This window comes from Paroedura picta, chromosome 5 (genome assembly GCF_049243985.1).
Source record: "Paroedura picta isolate Pp20150507F chromosome 5, Ppicta_v3.0, whole genome shotgun sequence".
Lineage (NCBI taxonomy): Eukaryota > Metazoa > Chordata > Lepidosauria > Squamata > Gekkonidae > Paroedura > Paroedura picta.
Window position 1 is genome coordinate 102,683,152 of NC_135373.1, and position 25,500 is coordinate 102,708,651.

The 25,500-nt window shown below is 43.3% G+C and overlaps 1 protein-coding gene across 3 annotated transcripts; it reads left to right on the plus strand.

The window, feature by feature from the left end:
- The first annotated feature begins 9,757 nt into the window (after positions 1-9,757).
- Positions 9,758-24,934, plus strand: IFT27 (intraflagellar transport 27). 3 transcript variants are annotated; one of them, XM_077339626.1, is made up of 9 exons: positions 10,019-10,406; positions 10,996-11,192; positions 12,796-12,875; positions 14,055-14,114; positions 15,300-15,359; positions 16,277-16,394; positions 16,646-16,755; positions 16,910-17,004; positions 24,641-24,934. In XM_077339626.1, exons 3-9 carry the CDS (start codon positions 12,831-12,833, stop codon positions 24,657-24,659), a joined length of 507 nt encoding a protein of 168 aa, XP_077195741.1. In that variant the 5' UTR covers positions 10,019-10,406; positions 10,996-11,192; positions 12,796-12,830; the 3' UTR covers positions 24,660-24,934. The 3 variants fall into 3 exon arrangements, with proteins under 3 accessions (XP_077195740.1, XP_077195741.1, XP_077195739.1); XM_077339625.1 differs by lacking the exons at positions 10,019-10,406; positions 10,996-11,192 and adding an exon at positions 9,758-9,902; XM_077339624.1 differs by lacking the exon at positions 10,996-11,192 and having other exon boundaries at positions 10,022-10,406.
- The last annotated feature ends 566 nt before the right edge of the window (positions 24,935-25,500 follow it).

The window sequence follows — 25,500 nt, forward strand, 5'->3', positions numbered from 1 at the left end:
GTCCCTGTCATCTCCAGTTGAAAGGACCAGATAGCATGAAAGACCTTTGCCTGAGATCCTGGGGAGCCACTGCCAGTCTGAGTAGACAATAATTGACCTTCACGGACCCAAGATCTGATTCAGAATAAGGCAACTTCATACGTGTTGAAGAAGAGTTGTTTTTATAACCCACTTTTCACTACCCAAAGGAGTCTTAAAGCAGTTTACAATTACCCTGTGAGGTAGGTAGGCTACAGAGAGATCTGACAGAACTACTCTGTGAGAACAGCTCTAACAGGACTGTGAGTAGCCCAAGGTCACCCAACTGGCTCCATGTGAAGGAGTGGGGAATCAACTCAGGCTCTCTAGATTTCAAGCTGCTTTTCTTAATCATTACACCTAGCTGGCTCTCTATGTATCTTCATGTCCTATCGAATTCTCCAGAAAGTTCTGGTAAATCCTATGAATGCCTCCTCCTTGCAGAACAATCTAAGACCATTTATGAAGTGGCCAAATTTTATGCTGGGCCTTGTAGGTATGAATTCCAAATCTTTTATAATTTTCTGTATGACTGATCACACCTAGAAAGCTATGAATTTTAATATTAATTTTACATTTGTATGTAAACTCTTAAACTGTGGGCTGATCTTCTAATTGTAATAAATTTATTTTTTGAAGGGAAACGCAAGTCATTAATACTTCCTGCCCTTCCTCCATTTAAATATCCAAAACTGCTGTTGGGTTTCAAGATTCAAATAGTCATAGCCAAGGTCATGTGCAATCTATTGTCACTCACAATTGCAACAGTGGTACTTTGCATGGCCTTTTACAAATTGAGACTCTTAAATATATTTTCCTAGATTTCAGGTCTATGAATACAAGCTTGAACCAGAGTGGACATTCCTGTCCGGTCTATGTATTTTATTTGTTTATTTATTTGATTTCTATACCACCCTTCCATATGGCTCAGGGCAGTTTATATACAACATGGGGGATAAATGGTACAAATTAATATATAACATACTCAAATACAACAACAATAATCTAAATAACACAATTGCAGTGATCTTAAACACAATATAACAGGAACAGGAACTTAGCTAAGGCCCTTAGAGAGGACAGACTGATTCAGGCCATCGAGGGGATGTCTGACGGGAGACCTGTTGTCGGTCTTAGGCAAATGCCTGGGGGAGGAGCTCCCTTTTGCAGGCCCTGCAGAATGGATTCAATGGAACTTCCTTCCAGGTACGTGTAGGATCAGGCTGAAAACTATTATTTGACAAATGCCAGTAGTATCCCTTCTTCAGTATCTATAAGGAGATGCCACATGGCCATAGCCTTCTTACAGGAGTTTGCTCAAGCATCTATGCTGGTTGCTAACACCATATTTCCAGGGGGGGGGGGATTAAAAAATGAATGAAAACCAATGATTATGTCTTCTATAATCTTGAACCCAGCGTTTGCATGCATTTTTAAATTCCTTGTGCCATAAATTCATTCATTGGGTACAGCCAGTAACTTTCAGAGGTTGAGGAAAGTTTGCCTACTTATAAAGAACACCACATCCTTTACTTTCTTGAAGGATCCTGCCATGCCTACAGTCATTACCACCTGGGGGGAGAGATGCAATAAGGGTGCCATTGGTCTTGTGAACCCACTCCTGAGTCATGGACAGTTTTGGATGGACGGCACTGAGAAGCTTGTGTGAATGGAGCTTGAAATACCTTGGTTTTGAAGGGTATCAGCTGCCATTGACTTGTTTCCTTGTATCAAACTTCACTCTACAAAAATGACCATTCTATTGTAGAAGCTTTCAGGTCAGAAATGAAAAAGACTTCCCTTTAAAAATGTTGAGGTAGGGCAAACCAGGGTCTCTGGTGGGGAAGGGCATCCCTTGGCCCCCATCTTGACTACAGCCCTGCATTTGCACCATAAGATTACAAAATGTATAAACTTACCATGGATGCTTTAGGCTGATCCTGCATTGAGAAGGAACTTGGACCAGAGGGCTCGTATGGTCTCTTCCAACTTTATGAACTTCTATCAACTCTATGATTCTATGAACTTAGTCTGCTCCATGGTATTGTGGCTTTGTGATTTTTCCTTAATAGCTGTGACAAACAGTTGCTTTCTTTCTCCTGCATGGTGAGGAAGGATATTTGAAAATTGCCAGTATGTCTCCTTTAATTTTGTTTTCTCTTTAGCTAGACATACCAAACCAATTATTGGACTGTGGGTAGCACTCTTACAGGCATCAATGGACTTAAAATACAGGAAGGTGTAACTCTCTATAGAATGGGACTGTCAAATATCAAAAGGCTTGTGACAATTTTTAAAATCTTAGGCGTCATGTTTTTTTCCCCATCTTGTTTCCTGTGGTTTTGTCCCCTTCTATTTTGCTATTTTTCTCTTCCCAAATACATTTTAGTTTCTTATTTGTTTCTTCTTCCTCCTGCGTCTGCTTCTGCCAAAGGCCCACATTTCCATAGAGCAGGTCAACCCAGAGCTACAATTGTACAGCTTGTTTGTTTAGAACACAGCGAGGCAACCACTGTAGCTCTTATTTTCAGCCTCTCGCTAGCTCTGTCTCCCACCGTGTCTGACCGTCTCACTGTTTAAAAACAGAAACGACCGCTAACCTCTGCAGACAGAAAGCTAAACTATAGTGTGAATTGGATCTTAAGAAAATGAATACAGAGGGGAACTGAACCCACACCTCCTAAGTCCCGAGTGGATATCATAAGCAACTTTCCTCTCACTTGCGTCAAAAGCTTTCCCCTTCCTTATTTGAAGGCTACTACCCAGACTCCCTCAGGAAGTCAGGAGCTAGTTTCTCTTCCTTTGGTGCATCAAGTTTTTAAGCTGTTTACTAAGGCAGAGGTTTGTCACAGCTGGAATTAGGGATCACCCATTATTGGACTTGCCAGGTCACAACCAGGAGACGCCACACATCTTCTGGATTGCTTAGGCAAGGAAGGGATGCGATTACAGAATGCAGCACAATATCCTTCTACACCAAGCAAGATTCAAGTGTTGCCCCAAGGTACTGGGAACAGTGGATAAAAGGACAGAAGAAGAAATGGGGCAAGTACTAGCAGAATGCTTCATCTTCCTATTTTATATAGGAGTCCTCAAATAATCCACTACAGTCCTATCCTCACTTACTTGGGAGTAAGCATTTATGGTTGAGCAAACATGAAAGGCTGAGTCAAAAGACCCATACCGTTGCTTGGTATGTATTGGAAAACTTAGCCTAAATCAGGGGTAGTCAAACTGCGGCCCTCCATGGACTACAATTCCCATGAGCCCCTGCCAGCATTTGCCAGCAGGGGCCTAAATCCTTCAAATATCTGCTAGCACTACAGTTGAATAGCCTAAAGCAGAAGGCCATGGCGCCGGGCCGCGGTTCCCTCTCCCCGCCCCCCCCCCGCAGTAAAAAACTTCCCAGGCCGCAAGCTTGCGGGGGGTAGAGGGGGGTAGAGGGGGGTAGAGGGAATCAGTGCACATGTGTGGCCGGGCCGCACATGCGCGGGCGGGGCGGTTGCCCTGCCGGTCCCCAGCCTAAAAAAGTGATTGGGGACCACTGGCCTAAAGGTCAAAACTAGATAACACATCAGAAATACATGGCCTGGGTCATATCTAAGGGACCGCTTATCTCCTGATGCCCTCCCCCCACAGTGCTCTCCACTCTGTGGGTATGAATTTGCTGGCTTTTCCCAGGCCCCCTGAGAAATTTGCCTGGCCTCGACCAGGGACAAGGCATTTTCTGCCCTGGCCCCGACCTGGTGGAATGAATTCCCGGAAGAGCTGAGGGCCCTGACGGGACTCTCTGCAAGGCCTATAAGACAGAGCTCTTCTGCAAAGCGTTTGGTTGAGACCGAGACTGAGAGGAGGGTTACAAGATCTTTGGGCCTCTCCCTCCTTTTTCGTAATCTGGGCTCCCCCCCCCCCCAGGTTTAAACATTGGCAGGGTCATCTGCTGGAGTAATGACGATTGCGAGCAGCTGAGTTGAGGGTCTGCAGGGGAGTCTACACTGTCGACTGTGCCACTATTGATTGTATCGGGGGTTTTATATGGTGGTGGTCTATAAATCCAACAATAAATAAATACATAAAATGTAGGTTTTTCTGCTTGGTGACTAGAAAAAGCATTTCCAAGATACATTTTAATGTAACTACAAAGATCATATCATGCCTTTCTAATAAAGGAGAGCACTACAGAAGATATTGGACAAAGACTTTTCTGATCCTGCGTTGAGCAAGACTAGATGTCCTGTATGGCCCCTTCCAACTCTATGATTCTATGATTCTGCATGTCTTATCTTTCTCCTGTTCCTGTTCACTGCTCTTTCTACGGCCCAGTTTCTATCTATTTGCCATTCTTAATCCCATCCAGTAGTTATGCATTTTAAGTTATTTAGTGTAATTTAATTTTATTCTCATGATTTTAAATGATCATCCTGGGCAAACTTGTCCATTCTTTTTAATATGCGTTAAAATTATCCTCCAACTCTCAAATAATTCAGTTTAATACATTCTTTTAAAAGGAAGGAACAAATATAGTGTTACATCTCTTTTAAAAGGCACATGGTCCCAAACTTACCTGGAAGATCTACCCTCAAAGCCCAAGTATAGTTAATTGAAAGTGAGGGAAATTGATTCTTGCAGATGTTCCTTAATTACACCACTTAAAAAAATAACTTCACATCTTGGTAGGCCTCTTAATTCCAACTAGAGTCTGTGGCCAAGGATAACAGTTTAACTGAGGTAAGACTCCAGATAGATTCAAGTGGGTAGTTATGTTGATTTGAAGCAGCAGAACAAATTTAGAGTCCCATGACACCTTTAAAGTTTTATTTAAGGTACTAACCAACCACGCCCGCTGCAGGCTGAAATGCAGCGGGCACTAGCAAGGCAAAGGGTGGGGTGAGGAGGCAGGTCTGGCGAGGCACAGACCAGCTTCCTGACCTGTGGCTACCTCCCCCTTCCCAGGTGGTGGGGCAAGCGCACCAGCCAGTCTACCTTTCCCCCACCCTTCCCTAACTAAGTAAAAAGGCATAGTGGCCTGGAGCCAACTCAGCCAGCCGGCAAACCCTACACCTCCCAATTGGGCCAAAGTCCTGAGTGGGTGGGTACTGCTTTGCATCGCCCAATTGGGCCATGCCTCGGACAGGACCCACCCACCCTCGGCCCACCTAGCCCTTACTCTTTTATTTATGCAGTGAAGCACAGCTATATAATGATGAGCTTTCATGTGCACTCAGACTCCCTCATATACAATGTCATGGAATGGAAGTAATCAGTTCATACTTATAGGCAAAGAGTAAGAGTGAATTAACACACAGCATAATGAAAATGGTTAACATATTCCAGAGATAGATAGGGAAAAAAACAGCAATTTGGATTTGTTTGTATTCACTTGAGATTGAATTGCATGGGAAACATCTTGGGTTCAATAAATGTCTACATTATAAAAGAATAATGGATGACTAGATAATCAGTTGCTGACAGCAGTTAGCTGAGACATTGCCCTTCTTCCCCCTCCTGTCCACTGAAGCATGGGTGCATCTTGGGGCATCATCTTCTTTGAAGTAGAGTATTTGGTCGCAATATGGTTTGGAATGGTATATATATGGCCTGCAAACAGAGACAGCCAAATGGACTCTAAATTTGTTCTTAAGACACCAGATGTTAACCCCATCCTCTGTTAGCAGCTGCCATTCCTGAGGGCAGAGGGAGGAGCATCCAGGCACCCCTCCATGATGCCAGAATCCAGCTCCAACTGAGCGTTCCTCCTTTTCCTTGCTACTAGATGCTATTAGCAAAATCAAAGGGAAAGAATGGAAAAGCCACAAATTCCTCCATATCTGGTTCTGCTTCCAGTGAGAGGCTCTTTCTCCCAGTCCATGACACCACCAGGTAGGTTTGACAGCTCTGGCACGGGAAAATACCTGGAGATTTATAGGGAAGAGCATGAGGAAGGTGGGGTTTGGTGAAGGGAGGGTCTTCAATGGGGGCCCATGCCATAGGGACCACCTTTCAAAGCAACCATTTTCTTCAGGTGAGCTGATCGCTATAACCTGGAGATCAGTTGTAAAAGTAGGAGATCTCCAATTACCATCTGGAGGAAAGAGACATATCTTGATCCAGACCTGACTAAGATCTGCTTTCCCAAAAACTTGCTCTATAGTATTTTGTTTCTATCTGTTTTTCACACTGCCATGAATTACCTCGGGAGCCAATTTTTGGGTGACAAGCATGGAATAAATAACATCTGATGGAGATTGGATGATCAGTATTTTGTTATCCAACCAGAGTCTTTATGACAGAGTGGTTTATAAACAGAATAAAACTGGAGCTGCAAAATGTAATCAATGTATTGATTAATCAATGAAAATTAATTTGATTCCTCAAGTAAGAAAGTAGATAATTAAAAATGCTAACTACTTTTCATACAAAATCTGCAGGTATTCCTAATTCTGTTCTACATAGGAAGGCATGCTTCTTTAACAGGTGGTGCTCTCTGACCCATGCAAATTATCGGCATGCTTTCTTTTTCATATTATTTCACTCCAAGTAAATTTAATCAATTGATCAAATCAACTAAACACAATTTAAGAGACTGGGATTTCATCTTCCCAGTGCCACCCCCAAGTCAAAAGTCCTAGGACTGAGATTGAAAAATGGAATTGCCCTTTCCAACCTGGGAGCACTATGAGTTTCCAGGAACATTTCAGAGGGGTGTCTGTCTGTCCCAGCAAAAGGACTGTGGAATGGAGTAGGGGCTTCTTCCGCCCTTCTATTTTCTTTCTTCTTTCTTTTCTTGCTTGATATTTTTGATGGTGAAGAGAGTGAATGCTTTCAAGAATTCATTTTTCTTGGATTAAAAATTGATGAGACTGGTGATTGCAGCATGGAAATAAAACGTCGAATTGCTCTGGGTCGCTCAGCAATGAAGAGCTTGAACCGAACATGGAAGAGCAAGGACATAAACCTGACTACCAAATGTAGATTAGTTTGATCTATAATATTTCCAATAGCCACTCACGGCTGTGGAAGTTGGACGATGAAAAAATCGGACGATGAAAAAATCGGACAAGAGAAGAATCGATTTGTTTGAACTCTGGTGCTGGAGAAGGCTTCTGCAGGTTCCATGGACAGCAAAAGTCACAAACAAGGAAATACTACAGCGCATAAAGCCTGATATATCACTGGTAGGCAAAATCACAAAACTCCAATTACTTTGGCCATATCATGCGATCCAAAACTTTGGAGAAAGTAATTATGCTAGGATTGGTCAGTGGGAAAAGGAAAACAAGTCGACCGAAAACACGGTGATTAGACACAATCAAAATGGACACCAGCCAGAACATTACACAACTAAAAGAAGTGGTGCGAGGTTGGAAATCATGGCAGCAGTTGTGCCATAGGATCACCAAGAGTCGCATTTGACTGAATTGCTGACATCATCATCATTTCTTTTTATTTTAATGATTTTATTTATATAAAACTGCTGCATTAGAATTACAGGTTAATGAGAACTACAAATATGAAAAGAAAGAAAAAAGGAAAAGGCAGATAACATATAATTTACAAATGAATTCCAGCTTTCCTTACAGAGAAGTTCTTAACTTTTGTCTTGTAGACCGTCTTCTATTAAATCATATTAATATTCTAGAGGCCATAGAACCAACCTTACCAAATATTCATAATCATATTTTTGTTTTGAATCTATGTTGAGCATGTATCTTCCACAATCTTGTAAACTGCCGTGAGCCTAAAGGAACGGCAGTATAAAAGTTCGTTTAATAAATAAATAAATAAAATCTCCACTCCATTTTCTTGAAGCACTGTTACAGGTGATGAGGATAACACCAGACCCGTCTTTAAGAGTTACCTAAGGTGACCAGATTGTCCCACTTTTGGAGGGACATCTGGGGGTACCTGGCAAATTGTACGTATGTTGAAATGAAAAATTATATATTACAATACTATTTTTGCATTCTATGCATTCTATGAAACTTTTTGTTGCTCCATATAGACCAGATTTTTAATCAAGAAGCCCCCCCCCCCGGTCAATGGTGTCCCGCTTTACCAAATTTAAAATCTGGTCACCTTAGAGTTACCACCTCCAGAATGGGAAATACCTAAAGACCTTGTGGATGGAATCTCAGGAAGGTGATTCTGAGATTGCTGTGGTCCTTCATTAGGGTTGGCCATACACCCCTAGGGCTTCTGGGCAGAGGAAGGCCACTGGGCATGGCCCAGGATTGGCTTTGGGTTTTAAACACCTTGATAAGGAAAGCCAAGGTAGACACAACAGCTCTGGTTCCTGACAGATATCCCCCTGGGATGTCATCACCATTTTACTACTGGCATTCTCTCACTTTATAAATTCTGTGGTGGGCTAGTCCTGCCTAAGATGATGGTAGGGTAGGGATGCCAGTCCCCAGGTGGGACCTGGAGATCCCCTGGTTTTGCAGTTCATCTCCAGGAAACAGAACAAATCCCCTGGATAAAATGGTTGCTTTGGAGGGTAGATTCCATAGCATTCTATTCCACAGAAGTCTATCACTGCCCCAAATCCTGCCGACTCACAGCTCCAGCCCAAAATCTCCAGGTATTTCCTAACACAGAGCCGGCAATCATATAGTATGGGAAGGAAAAGAGATTTCTCTCCCCTTTCCCGGCAGTTTCCAAGAACCCAAATGACCCAAGTAAGATACAGTTTAGGAAATTATGAGGGGCCTGTAAGGACTAAAATATTAGTGAATTACCATTTAGGTAGTTTAGAGCCTCATCATGTCTTAATTCATCTGTGGTCCCCAAGACTTTTTTGCTTTATCAATTTTCCATCTTTTTGCACTCTTCAGAGTAGGAATCAGCCCCCCCCCCCCCATTTCTTAAGACTATCAAATAAGAGTTTATTCTTATAGGCCACTTTTCTCTACCAGGAGTCTCAAAGCAGCTTACAATCACCTTCCCTTTCTCTCCCCACAACAGACACCCTGTGAGTCTGAGAGAGCTCTGCGAGAACAGCTTAGAGGACTGTGACTAGCCCAATGTCACACAGCTGGCTACATGTGGAGGAGCAGGGAACCAAACCCGGTCCCCTAGATTAGTTTTTTCCTCATCTAACCACTATACAAGTGAGAGTCATACTCCACCAGCCCTTTTTCTTGTGGTGTTTCTTTCTGCATGCCCTAGAGCCCACTGACCTTGTATTTCTAAAAAAATTAGCTATGTTTTATACGGCCAGGGTTTTTTTTTTTTTTTTGCGTTTCCATATTGAATTTATTTGCAGCTTGACTGTATTTTATTGTGTTTATGTTCATCGTCCCGTTAACCTGCGGGTGGCGGGAGTGACATGCAAATCTAGGACAGACAATCGGAGACAACACAGGACCCCACTGTTCCTTCTCCGCGGCCTTTTGCCGCTGGGCGAAGCAAACGGAGAAAGCTGGCCATCGCTTTGCGCAAGCGCAAAAACTCGATTAACCTCGCGTGAAACCACCTCCGACGTAAGAAAGTAAACGGAAGCTATATAACGGCGGGAGGGGAGCAGTTTCCCGAAAAGTGATCTTCGCCCTTTTTTGCCCCGCACAGAGCCCCCTCCAGAAACCATGGCAAACTGTTACAGACTGTTCTAGTGCGGAACAGCTCTTCCTAGACAATTCTTCTCAAACACGTGCATGAAGATCATTTAATCCACATGGTACAGTCCACTTTTGCTTCACCAATCATAAAATAGACTCTGTCGTTCATCACCAGTTACCGGGTAAAAGAAGATACCTCCCCCCGCCTCCCTGGAAATAGCGGCTTTGAATGACTTCATGGCTAGCCGCGTGGGCGGGGCGGACTTGGTTTCCGCGACGGGCGCAGACAAATTGGATGAGATTTGTAGCAAATCCAGTCAATCGCGGGTAAGCGATCCCGCGATGGGCATATGCTGCAACCAATGACCTGTGGACAAATAACGACGGCGTCCTGGGAGAAAAAAGGGGAGGGCGGAGCCAATGGAAACCGAGGCAGGAGTCCATTTTAACCAATCGCGTCTTAAGATCTGGGCCCCTCCCCCACAAGAGGGTTGCCAATGGAGGTGGGGGGAGAGAAAGATGCTCAGTTGCCCTGTTGCTAGGGCAGCCTTGGGTGCGAGTGGGCCGCTTTCCTGGGCCTTGTTCGCTGCGCTCGACTAGTGCAGTGCGCCCTTTTGGGTGCATGCACCCTCGCCTTCCTCCCATTAGGAGCCCCTGCCCAACTGCGCCCCCTCCCGAGTCTGGACAACGCCCTTCTCCTTTGGCTGAGCTCCCAACTGGACACCCCAAACAGTCACTGTTTCCCGTCAGCTTCCCCCACCCCCAGCCCTCATTCATCCCGAAGGTCAGTGCAGACCATGGTGAAGCTGGCTGCTAAATGCATCGTGGCAGGTGAGTTCTCAGTCTGGGCGCCTTGGCAGCATCCTTCGGAATCAGCCTAGGGCCAAGACATGGCCCCCTGCGCCAGAGACATTCCCCGGGCCAAGAGAATGTGTGCTCCTTAGAAACAGCCGGTAGTCTAAAGCTTCAGTCGACAAGCATACCTCTTGGCTGGCTATTCCTGTGGCACTCTGGGAGAATGTCTAATAAGGGGACACAATCAGAATTGGGCTGTATAAGGGTATTGCGCCAGTTAATTCCATGGCCCGTGAAAGCAGGAACATATGTGTGCATCAGATAGTAGCTGTCTTTCAGACGCCCGCACAAGGAGCAAAAAATTCTTATCGGTCTGCGTTGAGGTTAGGTCCTGAGTCAGACTTGACTTTCCACTTCCAGATTTAAACTCCTCGTTCCAGATGCTGCTTTATGCCAATCTCATCTTTAGCTTTGTATTTGTGGTTTTGGATTTTGGTGGTATGCTGTTGTCATGTTAAATAGCTTTGAGGCCCTTTGAAGAAGAGTTGGTTCTTATATGCCGCTTTTCTCTACCCAAAGGAGTCCCAAAGCAGCTTAAAATCACTTTCCCTTCTCCCCACAACAGATGCCCTGTGAGGTAGGTGAGGCTGAGAGAGCCCTGATATCACTGCTCGGTCAGAACAGCTTTACCAGTGCTGTGGCAAACCCAAGGTCACCCAGCTGGCTGCATATGGGGGAGTGCAGAATCGAACCCGGCATGCAGTCCAAAGTTTCCCTCAAAATCAACAGACAGGAATCCCAGGCATACTGGAGATCTTGAAGGTACATCAAGAAGCATAGCAGAGAGTCAGAACACAGGCACCAAAGGACTGTTGAAGACACATTACTAAGGAGGGCTAGAGTAAGATAAAGGCTTGGGACTCTACCCCCCACCCCCCATGCAAGTGCAAATAAATCTTGATATATTTTTGTTTATAATTTATTTAAAAGTGACAGGGTGTGCTTAACTGGCTACAGATGAAAGTATTATTTGGTTACTTTACACAATGTTGTTGCTTTATTATAGACAACAATTGCAACCACTGAAGAAGAAACAGAAAGTGGGATTGAATACCTGGGACCCCGTTCTGGTTGCAAAAACATTTAAATAACCTGGGACTGCATTTAATAGATTTCAAAAAGATACCATTTTTTGCCTATTGGTTTTGTTTGTTTTCAGGTCTTAAAGGTGACACTGGACACAAACTTTGTTCTGCAGCTTTAGAGCTATGTACCAGCCTTTATCTAATTTGAGCCTTTGATACTTACAGATTCCCTCCCCCCTTGCAAAATGCTGATGCCTAAAATCCTTAAAATAAGGATTAAGTGATAGGAACCAGCAATGTAAAAATTTGAGAACTGTGTGAATCCTTGTCTTATTCAGAACTCAGTGGGTTCATTTGTAATATTTCTGGGGATAGAATGAGAAATGGCTTGTTTCAATATAAAGGGCATGTTAAATATCTTGTACAGCAATCTCTAAATCTTGTTCTCAAACTAAGTAAGAAAGATCAAGAAGGGAACAAAAACCCAACCTGAAAAATCAAGCCAGGAGCCTGAAGGTTGAGCAAACAATAAAATTAAAATAAAATACAATTATTTATTGTCTAATGTGCATATTTAATGCAAAGATATCATTAAAAACATAACATTTGTAGCAACTGGTAAAATGTTGCATGTACAATTCCCAAGAATAACATCAATGGCTACACATGCTAAAACTAAATGCATCTCGATCCAGTCAAGGTAATATTACAAACATAAACTATATCAATATATGATATCTCATTAAAGTCCAGCAGATATTGTATAATTGATAAAAATGAAGCCTCAAGCAATGTAGATAGTTCAGTTCTCATAGAATATGGAACTCAGAGTCAAAAATCATACAATTCCGTCTGAGGCCGAAGTTAAATTCCCTGTATGTGTTCTTGTGTAGTCTCAAAGTGAAGTGCCCAAAGTGAAGTGAGATGGGCATCTATAAGAATCACTAGGAACTCTGTATTGAGAACTTTCTGCAAATGGAAGAGTTCTTATTTTTCTTTATAATTTATCTCTCCAGAATGATCATACCCCTTTTCCCAGTGAGCATCAGCAGGCAGGGGCCTCAATTACCTGTAGGTCTCTTGCCATAAGTAGGAAGATGGGAATCTTCTCATCAGACTATTTTTAATTGTTTTCATTCTTTTGGGTAGTTAGTTTTATTTTATGCATACCCGGAGAGTTCCCTGAATAAGCACTTATCTTCTCTATAAATGAAACACTGTGTGGCTTTCATCTTCTGCTCAAGGGCTAGTTAGTTTTCTATTAGATACAGCAACTAGCAGTTGAATTGGAAAGCAAAAGTAGTATAGTCAAAGGTGTTTTTTTTTCTGTTGTAATGCAGGTGATCCAGCAGTAGGAAAGAGTGCCCTGGTACAGATGTTCTGCAATGATGGGGCTCATTTCCAGAAAAACTACACATTGGTGAGCTGGGATTTTCAGTAACCTGGAAATTGACCAGAGGGAACTTTACCACTACATAACTATGTACAGTAGCGATCCCCAACCTGTGGGCCGCGGACCACATGTGGTCCTTCGACTAATTGGAGGTGGGCCCCAAAGGACATCTTCTCCCCCCCCCCCCCCCGGCCCTTTACAACACACATTGTTGTGGCGTGTCTGTATTTTATTTTGAAGGGATGTTTAAACATTACCATAGAGATCAGAGAGCGTTAGGGCAGTGGTTGAGAGTAGAGGAGTAAACTACCCCCCCCACCGGGCCTCAGTAAAAGGCGTTGAGTGATCCCCGGTGATAAAAAGGTTGGGGACCACTGATGTACAGCACTCTTATCATGAGCCTGTATAAGCAGTACCAAGTATCCAGGAGCATATTTTAGAGGAACTAATAAGAATAGTTATAAGCGTCTTCTTCTAGGCCAGAATAGAGTTCGAGTCCAATGGCACCTTTATGACCAGCAAAGTTGTATTTAAGGTTTGTCTTGAGGGGCTTTTGTGTGCAAGCACACTTTTTCAAATCTGCATCTGAAGATGTGTGCTGGCACATGAAATCTTATACCTTGAATACAACTTTGTTGGTCTTAAAGTGCAACTTTGTTGGACTCATACCTTGTTCTGCTGCTTCAGACCAACTCACCTGAATCTATCTTAATCTAAGGCCAGTTTGCACATTTACCTGGACAATGATTTTTGTATGTGATGATGAAAAACTGAATTGTCTCTCCCCATTGCTGATGTTGGGCAACATATGCAAAAGCCTGATTGGCAATATTATGGGGGCATTTTAAGGAGGAAGAGGCATGCCTTAGGAAGAGTGTTTATTAAAGAGAGTAGTCACCCAAATAAACATGTCTGTCAGACCCTAAAAAAATCTCAAGCCTGCGCTAGTGAACAGATCACATTTACTGTGAACCAAATCTTTTTATTTCCCAGCCAAGTTTTTTTTTTTTTTTCAGGTTAGTCCCTGACATCCAATTTTCAGATCTTGAGAGTTTCTATGACACAAGAAAATCTGTCAGTTGGAGGTGTTATAAGGGTGATTTGAAAGACCTGAAAGGGCTCTGTTGTCCTCAGGCAAGCACAGTATGAAAAAAAGTGGTTTTTTCTGAAACTTGCTGACATGTTTTCCTTATTTTGGGCTGACAGACAACAGGAGTGGAACTGCTGGTGAAGACAGTACCTGTTCCAGAAACAGGTGATAGTGTGGTAAGCTCAGCTGTGATTTAAACAGAGGACAAACAAGATTGTCTTGAGGGGATTTTTTCATTTGCTTTGCAGGAATAAACCTCATTCAGTTAGATGAGTATGGCTTGAATTATATGTGAAATCTTAGTGTTGACAATGTGGGAAAATAGAACATCTGATGTTTTTTTTCCAGCTCCTTTATAATCTATAAGCGATTCTCCATTATAGTCATTGACTGTAACGGTCCCCTTAGGCTCTAATGGAGAATAATCTGGAGTTCTCTGTGGGGGGACTGTTTTTTGAGGTAGAGGCACCAGATTTGTAACATAGCTGCTCGTGACTCTTTTCACATAGACTCCCCTGCAGTTTCAAAAGCATTGGACCGGGGGATCCAGTTCTGTGATCCCTCAAAGATGGTGTGGTCCCTTTAAATTTTGCAAGCCTCAGCACAAGTGAACTCCAAAGACATTTTAAGGGACTGAGTGCCCTTTAAACACATTCAAGCTTGCAGCTATTGAGGGTTTTCAGGTCAGCTCTTTTGGATAGTGATAAAAATGGGGGGGGGGATATCCTACTGAATTAATACCTAGAAATCATTGATAAGGTATTTCAAAAAATACCAATAGGGTTTTTTTTTTCAGTTCAGATTAGCTGCATGCACACCCCCAGTGCTGTTACCACATGGCCAATCAATTATAAGTTGGTTATTGTCATGGAGAGGGGAGACAGGGAAAGAACGGTTCATAGGTCGATCTCAAATGATGGGCTTGTGCCTTCAGTGTTTACAAAGTAGTGAATTTCCTGTCCAAAATTGCTCTCTTGTTCAGAACCCATTCTGAACACATAGCTTCATATCTGACAATCACTGTGCTTTGGAAGAATCATGGCTTAGTGTACATTATATAATTTGCATGCAGAAGGCCTCCGTTCCAATCCCTAGCAACTCCAGTTAAAGGATTTCAGGAAGCAAGTGTTTGAAAATACTCTTCTCTGCCTGAGACCTTGGGGAACCACTTTCAGTTCAGAGTAGAAGACACTGAGCTAGGCAGACTAACTTAATTTAAGGCAGCTTCATTTGTGTCTTCTACTTTAGTCGCTCTCAGGGAAAGGGAAGCTTTTTCTATCGCTACTGCTCGGGCTGGAGAAATTTACTACTTTAATGTCGAAGATTCTGCAGCTTCATATTACTTTTGCTTCTGTTTTCAGGAACTTTTCATCTTTGACTCAGCAGGCAAGGAACTGTTTTCTGAGATGCTAGATAAATTGGCAAGTACAACATAAAAGCCATCATTCAGCAGAGGAGCTGCAAAGCAAACCTAACCCCTGAATCCTGATTAAAGCTTGGGCAAGAACACAAAATGACAGTTTTTTCCCTTCCTTTTCACTGCTACTACTTTTTTATCTTTAAAGCCAACTCTAAAATGTTCTTAAATCAAAGACTACAAAAGAAAAATGTATTCACTTAAGTTACTGTTACCATTAAGTATCCCCATGGGAACATGCTGGTATTTCTGCCCAACACTTGGAAAAGCTATTCCCGAGAGAAGGGAGATAATAGGGGAGGGAATCAGTCCCAAAAAACAGGATGCGTAGAAATGGGGCCACAGACCATCAGTGGAAAACCTGACACCTGCTGGTTGCTGGAATTATCACAGAGTGTGTTGGAGTAATTGGAGCTTGATCTGATATTTCAGGCAGCTTTTACATTCTTTTTTTCCTCCCCAGATTTGATAAGTTTTATAACAAGATAAAAAGAAAAAGACAGATAGAATACAGTTACATTAGACCTCTATATAGTTATAGTTAGCCCTAATTCAACTAATACATTTGTTAACTAACTGTAATGTGTAAACCGCTCCTGTGGAGCGGTATAAATAAAACAGTAAGGGCCAACTGGGAGGAGAAAGGGGCGGGCCGAGTTTGTGATAAAAACTCTAAGAAACCCATGTTTGAATCCTCACTCTGCTATAGAAGCTCACTGGGTGATATTGGCCCAGTCACACATTCAGCCTAACCTACCTTACAGGTTTGTTGTAAGGATAAAATGGAGGAGGGGGGAAAGATGTAAACTGCTTTGGCTTCCCATTGGAAAGAAAGGCCAAAGTAGAAATGAAGTAAATAAATAGTAACTTGGTTCTGTCCATTTCAATAGGGCTGACAGGTTTTTCTTCCCTCTTGTGCAGTGGGAACAGCCCAATGCTATGTGCCTTGTATATGATGTCACCAATGAGCAGTCATTCAGTAACTGTGCCAAGTGGCTGGAGAGGTTGAGAACCCAGAGTTCTGGAATCCAAATCCCAGGTAGGAGGCTGTAACATTCTAAACTTGCCTGCTTTATGCCTAGATCTCTTCCTAATGAGTTATGGCTGACAGCCACATCTTCATTCCAGGCAGTGCTGCAATTTTCCTTCATTCATTCCATCAGCACCTGAAACATGATTTTTTTTCTACACTGCCTTGTCAAATAATCCACTTTCCAGCGTCTGCTTGTTCACACTCTAGGTTTTGTAATGTGTGTTGTTAATAATTCAGTGTCTTGTCTCCTTTTTCAGGTGTGTTAGTGGGCAATAAGATAGATTTGATCAATAGGCGAGTTGTGGAGCAGAAACAGGCACAAGAGTGGGCGAAGACCAATGGCCTAGAATACTGCGAGATATCAGTTGTGAGTTACCTAATTGGGTGTGGGTGAAGAATTCCCTCCACTTTCAATATAAGGAGGTCCTGGAGTATGGCCTTGTGCCATTTAGCTCATTACCAGCAACAGATGTATGATCAAGTAGCAGCCCCATTGTTTAATTTCTTTGCTTTCTTTACAGAAAGAGATGGAAAATTATGAAGTCCCCTTTCACACTGTGGCAAATTCCTTCCACCAATTGTACAAAGAGAAGGTGGAAATCTTTCACTCGCTTGTGTGAGTCGACTGAGTATAGCCTGCTTAACTTATTTCCTTTCTTTGAACTTAGAAATAATCAGATGTTTAACTATCAATAGACTAAATGGGTACAAGGGTTGTTATCACTGCCTTATGAAAGTCTCATTCCAGTAATTCCGACAAAGTCAAAAATAAACCATAGAAAGAAATTTTCTCTGATTCTTATTTTGGTTATTATTTTTGATGTAATCTGTCTGGGTTTTTTTGTTTTGTGATTTGGTAGTTTGGTAGGAATCCCCCACCCCACCCCCCCACCCCCCACACACAAAATTACACAGCTTAAATATTGTGAAAGCATGTCAACTCTTGTGAGGAATTTCTCAGAACAGGGCAAATCAAAAAAGGTGACAGACAGCATACCACTGTCTGTGCACATCAGTCCAGCCAAGCTGGTAGAATTTAACCCCTGGAAGTAGATAATGTGTCTAATACCAAAGGCACACAGAAGAACCATGGCACTGTGAAGTGCAGTGGTGTGTTTTTTTCCCCTCTTAAGATGGAAGCCAGTGGGTTATCTTTCATAACTTGGAGCTGTGCAACATTACTACCCACACAGATCTCTGTTCCTGACTTCTCTGGGTGTGGTTCTTATTTTAATTAGGCTTATTGGGGTGGGGGAGGGGTCTGTTGGAAGCTATCCGGCTGCCAAGGGCCTTTCCCCCCCTCTATACCAGGCTTCCTCAACCAGGGTTTCATGACAGCCCTGGAAGGATTTCTCAAATGAGAGGGAGTTAATTAATTTTTAATATATATATTTAAAATTAGTTAAACATTTATTGGGTGATATTACCATATGGTCCTGTCGACCTGCTGTCCCCTCCCAAAATGGCCAGTGATGGGCCTGGAGGGGGTGGGAAGGGGAGGGACCTGGGTGGGCATGGACACAGCTAAGCTCCCCAACTGTATCCTGCCACTTCTGGCGTTTTTCGAAGCATGAAGAATCTTTCATGAGTTCTCAATGGTAAAAAAGTTGAGAAGGCTGCTCTACATTGTATCGTTCAAGAATGCACTGCCCTCTGCTGGTGCCCAGATCACTTAAGTTGGGCATATGGGGTCAAGAAACAGCCCAGTCTTGTGGCTTTGCATAACATGCTGTTAATGGCCTCATACTTGGTTAAAGAACCTGCGAGCTAAAAAACTTGCTTTCGCTGAACACTTTCCTCCTTTTTCTATTTTGTTTTTTTAGCAATTCTCACATTCCGCAGTGATCATTGATGGGGCTGAGGCATATAAGGAATTAATATTCGGGGAATGATACGAAATGTACTGCTGCTTTTAAATTGAAGGATTATACTGGAAAGACTTGCCATAACATAGTTATTCTGATATTTTATTCCTTATTTAAGAGCTCAGGGCAGGTTGTAACATGCTGCGTATGAGTCTAAAACTGTGTGATTATAAGATCCACACAACTCCAGCAATATGAATACATCCTCAGATAAATGGACACATACATATGGAGCTTAACACCGTTTATTAAGTGCCATTTCAAACAGGAAAGGCTTACAACGTTCAATAAACCCATCGACAAATGGCAACACAGCAAAAATTGGGAAAATCTAATGAAAGCAATGTAGGGCAGGTGAGTGAGAACTTCTGTACATCGGAACTGGGTGATGATGTCCATGCAAGGGCCTTGCTCATATTAGGTGCATTTGCATAGAAGACTTTTCTGGCAAGTTGTGTATGCTTTACTGTGGACTTTGCTCTTTAAAGGCAAAAAGAAAAAAGCTGTTGAGGGCAGACTGTTTGTTGGTATTTAGCATGCAGTTGTTTAAAATTACCCTTCTACTGAATAAACTGTTCGAATAGAACTTGTCCTTTAAAGTGAAAAGAGCTGAATGAACCCATTTGGTATAAGATGAATGGGTAAGAAGTGAAGGAGGGATTGTGTGGGCAGATCTGGTAATGCCAAAAGAAAGTGCGATTAAAGATAGAATTAGCAAGGCTGTTGCTGGAATCATCTAATAAATCTTAATCGGGAGCTGTCTCTTAAGAGCAAAGAGGATTGTAACACAGGTGCTGACAGCAGGGGGAAGAAAGCAACATACCCATCCTTTATACTGCTCTTATTTGCTTTGTACATACATTAGCAGAGGGAAAAATTGCTTTGGTCCCAAATACAGTTTCTCGGCTCACCACTGAAGGAGTCAGTGCTTTCCTCTTGTAGTTGAAATTCTCCTGGAACCAGTTGTATAGCCTGATGATAATAATTTTAATGATCCCCAGCCTGTGTGAGGTTCGCCTGGCCTCGACCAGTGCCGAGGCCTTTTGGGCAGCGGCCCCTGCCTGGTGGAATAAGCTTCTGAAAGAGCTATGGGCCCTGCCAGAGCTAATGCAGTTCCGCAAGGCCTGTAAGTTGGAGCTCTTCTGCCAGGCTTTTGGTTGAGGCCAGGCTAAGGGAAGATCTAGGGCCCCTCCTCCAATACTCCAATCATTTAACATCTACCTGGGACTGGCACCTGGAGGGATTGTGTAGGGGTTGGGGGGGATTTATGTTTTATGTCTTAGTAATAAATATGTAGATTTTGTAATTTTAACTGTGTATTTCAATTTGTTGTTAGCCAACGCAAGCTGGCTAGGCCTAGAGCAGTGGCCTATAAATATAATAACAGCAGCAACAACAACAATAATAGGATTGGTGCAGATAGTGAGAAGGAGGGATTTGTACTGGACTTTTTCATGTTTTAATGTGCTTATTGTACTTCTAACACTGTAGAAGTTTTATTGCTCTAAACTGCCCTGAGCCCACTTTTGAGGAGAGGTGGTAGAAATGCCAAATTATAATTTTTTTAAAATTAAGTTACTGGAGACATTGGTGAGGTGAAGGCACTCTCCCTCCCCCCTGGATTCTGGTTGAATGACAACAAACTCGGTGCTATTCTTGGGAGGCTCCTGTCCTCCCAAGGGGAAAGTTGCTATCTTTTTCTTGTTATAGCTTTACATAAATTTCCCACTGCATCAGTGTCTTTTTCCTTTCCATCCATCAAAGAGAAGCAAGGAACATCTCTTTTCCTTTGTTATCTGAGCTAAAATCAAAATCTCGCAATATGTATAGGGGCCACAGGATAGACTTTCTGTATCAAGCAAGAGTAGAGAAAATGGTCAATTTGATGAGCCTCTTTCAAGCCACATAAGTATGAACTGGAGCAACGTGGAGTTAGTAATAGGAACGGTGACTAAGTTCTGGAAAAGTGCACATCACTGGTTCCTGTCGGCAAGCGATCAATTACTTACAAAAGAAACGGCCAACGGGAAGACTAGGGAGAATTTCATGCACATATATGGCATTTATATCTGGATAGTTGCAACATCCTTATGTTACTGCTAGCTAATTTTTGCTGCAGGTAAAGAGATTCCAAGGAGTCTTCACTGCAGTCACTTTTGAATCAGCAAAATGTAGTATTTGCAACAGTCCTGAAGTAATTGAAGGGAGTAATAAACAAAAAGATAATATTTAGGAAAGAATGGCTGGTTCACCCATGCAGGGCAGTGAGGTGGCTGAGACCAGAAGTGGTACAGCGAACCATACCACCTTGGCTTGCTGGTGGAAGATCATATTTTGGAATACTTTTCCTGCAAATAGAAAATAAGTGTAGCAAAGAAAAGGGGGGGTCATGATAGTACCTTCTAATCTGTGCCAGTTTTCAGCTTGCATGGAGGTTTTTGTTAATGAAAAAGAAGCATTCCAAACAGCCTGCAGTCCATTATCTGCCATCTGAAATTGTTCAGTCCTTTCTGCCACCTCAGTTCTCAGTACCGCCTCCTCCTGCGGGTGTGAACTAAGACTAAAAGCTGGCTTTCAACCTGAATATCCTTCTGGAGTCTGCTTTTAGGTTTCTCCCTGTGCAAGCTGCCCCATCGGTCAGCAGGAATTGCAGTATCAGAGACCACCCTCTGTTTGGATTGAGCAGCAGTGTCAGGGACCACAGGAAACTCTGGAATGTCCCCATGTCTTTGCCACTTTTGGAACAACTCAGATTCCATAGGTAGTAAGGGTTCCACAATAGTTTAATGTTCTAAAATATCCGGAGTCAATTGCATAGGTGATAAGGTAAACTGTAGGCTCAGGTCAAGTAAACTGTTTTGTTAGCAGAACAATCTTGGGGGCCCCACGGAGAGTGTGTAGCATCCTTCATTTAATTAATTTCCATAAACATTTGGCAGGGACATAAAAAGTCACAGCTGACAAAAGAACAAAGCTAAAAGCCATGCTGTGAAACAGGAATGTAGAGCAATAAATTATTCTGAGAAGATGGCTTTGGTGTATTATTATGTCAGGTTTCATGGCTTCTTATGTGTCCATATAGAGCACAGTGTATATTGTAGGAATGCACCAATGAAGCCAGAAAAAGATCATGTATACAAATCCCAATTCTGTGTGCTACTGGATAGCCCAGGCTAGCCCACCGCGGTCATCTTGGAAGCTAAGCAGGTTGGCCCTGGGCAGTATTTGCATGGGAGACCTGTAAGGAGTGCCAGGGTCATGATGCAGAGACAGGCTATGGCAAGCCACCTTTGATTGCCTCTTGCCTTGAAAACCCTACAGGTTCGCCAAAAGTCACATGCATCCGTATTAGTGCAAAAGATTCTTGCAGTACTTTCCCACCTTTCTTGAGGACCAGAGTCTGGACATTGAATCCGTGGACAGAATAGCTCAATAGTGTCTTAGGTGAAGGAAGAGAAGACTTTAGCTCCCGTTGGGATGTGAAGGCAGGAAAGGTGGCGTGGGGTAGGGTGGGGTATTGCATTCCCTGGGTTAGCCATGTCGCTGTCACTCGACAGGTACAACTTAAAAGGCTGAAGATGCAGAGGTTGGCTGGCATAGCTCAGGAGATGTTTGCTTCCTGCCTTCCATTATCGCAGTGGAAGTTAGTGGCACAGATAGCTGTTGGAGGGATGCCTGATCACTAAGTGGACTATGGATGGATTTTTCTGTGGGATTCCTTAATGTGGCAGCAGTGGGGCCCAGGTGTTTGGGATTTTCTTTGCTATGTGTTCTGCATTGCCCTGGTGTTCCCTATTGGCTGCCCACTAGATGGGTCACAGGTTGGTATCATAGTATTGGTTGGCTGAGGTCATTTGCTGATCAGATGTGTCCAGGAAGAAGCTAAGCTCATCATACGAGTAAGAAGATATGGCTAAGCTGAGATGGACACAAACCTTGGGCTTGAGGAATCTACAGTGGGGTAAAGAAGTAAAGGCATCTGGTTGGTCCTTAGAGTTGATTTTCATAGAGTCCTCTTAACATAGCAAGATGTGATCCAGGGTTCATCTCAGCCCATTGTGTTGATTTGATGTTCAGACTGAGGATCCATTTGGAAATCTGGCGTGGCAGATGTTTAAAAGAGGCACTACGCTAGAGAACAAGTCTTGTCAGGCAGCTGCTGAGCAAACGTTTGGGGCCAAGCTTGTGCTTACAGCCAATGTAGTAAATTAAACTTAGTCTTAGTAGGAGAGCATCACATGTCTGTGTCAAAAGCCAAGCCTCAAAACAAAGCTCTTTCCGTTCTACGTGGTCTCCCCCTCCCTGAAAGCCTGAGGATGTTTCTCTTGGGCAAGGATTGAGTCACAGCTGCTGCTGCTGCTGCTGCTACTTCTGCTGCCGATAGCTCTGTCACTGAAGCCCGTCTAGTGGTGTGGCTTTCACTTGTTCTCACAGACAGGAGACATGACTAAACAGAAGTGACAGAGGCTTGCAGAAGAGATTGGGTAGAGCACACAGCCAGAACGGGGGCTTCTGGGCACCAGGCAGCTATACATACCTCTCCTCTTCTACCAAGTTCAAAGGGGGGGGTATATCCTGAAACTTCTTGCCTGTGATTGTAGCCACTCCCTATGAGGGTCATTAGCCAAAGCCTGGAAAAGGCAAAGGATCTGAGCCTCTGTTCATGTTCCTGTGCCCCCTTATTAAGCCAACCATACAAATCTTCGGCTTCTTTGCGATTCTCACCAGTCGTGCACATTTTTCTGAATCCTAAACCCAATCCTGAAGGCGTCTTTCTCCTCCTGTCTCCTGCTTCCATGTCCGCAATTTAACACTTTGCTCAGAGTTGAGCTCTCCTTTTACTCTCTAGTGTTAGGAAGGACGCTGAGCAGATCCAGGGTAATCCTGGTGTTGCAAACTCGAGCATTTGAGTGTCTGAGTGGGGGGTTCTCCTAGGCAGGCACCCCCTCCATCCCCCTATCAGGCTGCACTCATTTATTATACCATCTGTTTTCTCAGTGCCGGAGATGATGCTGGGGATATGTGACTTGGGGCACTCAGGCGGAAACTGGCCTGCACAAGGCCAGGCATGTGTTTGCCTCCTAGCAATGCAGCGGTCAGCAGCAAATTCTTTGCAGCCGCCTCCTCCTCCTCCTCCTCCTCTCAGTATGGGAGTGAGCGAGCGAGTGAGGGCCTGGAAGTGTTTGAGATGCAGAAGCATGGACTGTGAGATGCAGAAGCATGGACAAAATCAGCAGGGTATTGGGGGAAGGGGAAGAGGCCAAAAAGTGAGCTATGGTTAGGAGGCATCATACGGATGAGGTAAAAGGGCAGGATGGTGGAAGGGAGGAAACAAGGATCATCTAAAGAAGGTATGGGCAGCCAGAGTTAGTAGATCTGGATGAAGAGTGGCAGAAGGGTGCCCCTTGGTGCATTTAGGAAACCAATACAAAAAAGCTTCAAAGGGCATGAATTAATACTGATGGGCTAGACCTTATGGCGGAAGAAGGCAGAGTGAGAAATGGGTTGTCTGAACATGGGAGGAAAGTGACTGAAAAGGTAGGGTAGGTAGGTAGGTCCATACTCAGAAGGAAAGAGAAACTTCATGGACAAGGTGAAGGAAGGTGGGCAGCTAGAGGACACTACAGTGTGTAGGGGAAAGGACTCCTCAGATTGTCAGGGAGACATCATAGCATCTTTGACAGGTTGTAGGGGAGCCTTCCGGGAGGGCGGTATATAAATGTGAAAAATAAATAAATAAATGCAGGAGTTGGGTTCCTGAAATGCATGAAGACAAAGAAGATTGTTGTCACAAATGTTGGCCTACTATGCTTCCCTAACAATGCAAAAGGATAGACGGCCATAGCATAACTATTGACAATATAAGTACAAATCGGGGAAATGATGTAGTGAAATGGTGATCTAACATTTAGAACGTGAGGATGCTTGGTTCCCGTAGACATGCGTGCCAAAGTGTTTTCTATTACTAGAATTCAGAGCACATTGAAAGCCTCTCTTTAGACCATTAAGTCCTTTCAAGCTTAACTTATTAAAATATGGGAAAACTGCTAGCTTCTCTTTAGACGTAGTTTTCTTTTAATAAGTTAAACTTGGAAGGACTTAATGGTAATGCTGGGTCAATGTATCTTATATACATAGCCAAATGCAATGACCATTATGGGAACGATGATATTGGCTCTTGACTGGTTTTATATTTGCTTCCAGTGAAACAAATGAGAGCAGTAATTCAGTTGACACCCAATAGTAGAGTATTGCAGGTCACAGGTTCTACGTGTTCCCTTTTCCAGGATGAATACAAAAGATAATGGGTTGTTAGGGTAGTGTTAAGAATATCTGGCAGTATAATGTGTCTGTATCTTATCCTTGTCCTTTTCTTCTCGTTTTTAGACCTCATATTGTTTGTTAACCACAGCCAAGGTAAGAAGAACAGTTGGCTTTCAGAGATCTTCACTTCAAAACAAGTTGTAAGGTCTTGTGCAGCTAGACAAGAGAAGAAAGAGGAATATATTAAAATAAGTTCCAGAAATTCTCAGAAGACCTCTGACCATTTAAAAGCTATAGTGCTTATGAGGTTCCACCAAGGAACAAGCAGGGAGGGGCAAGAATTTTGTACAGCTGAATTCCACTGTTTGGAACTTTCTACCTAAAATAAATCCAGTGGCCTGGAAAGCTGCAAACAGATGAGATTTGTGCCAATATATGTGGGGAGGGGAAGGGAGATACAGTTCGTGTCTCCATGGAGACAGAATATATGACTGGAGAACTTTTCTTCAGGTTGGTGTATGGCAGCCCTATATAGGACCTATATGTCGGCTGGTGCATCACAGTTCTCGTGTCTCTATTCGTTTTATTTATTTATACACCACTATTCTTTCCAAAGAGCCTCTTGTGGCACAGAGTGGTAAGGCAGCAGAAATGCTGTCTGAAGCTGTCTGCCCATGAGGCTGGGAGTTCAATCCAAGCAGCCGGCTCAAGGTTGACTCAGCCTTCCATCCTTCCGAGGTCAGTAAAATGAGTAGCCAGCTTGCTGGGGGGTAAACGGTAATGACTGGGGAGGGCACTGGCAAACCACCCCGTATTGAGTCTGCCATGAAAACGCTGGAGGGCGTCACCCCAAGGGTCAGACATGACTCGGTGCTTGCACAGGGGATACCTTTACCTTTATTCTTTCCAATGTGAACCAAAAGCATCTTCCAAAATCATTCTCGCCATCTCTACTTCATCCCCGCAACAGTCCTGTGAGGTAG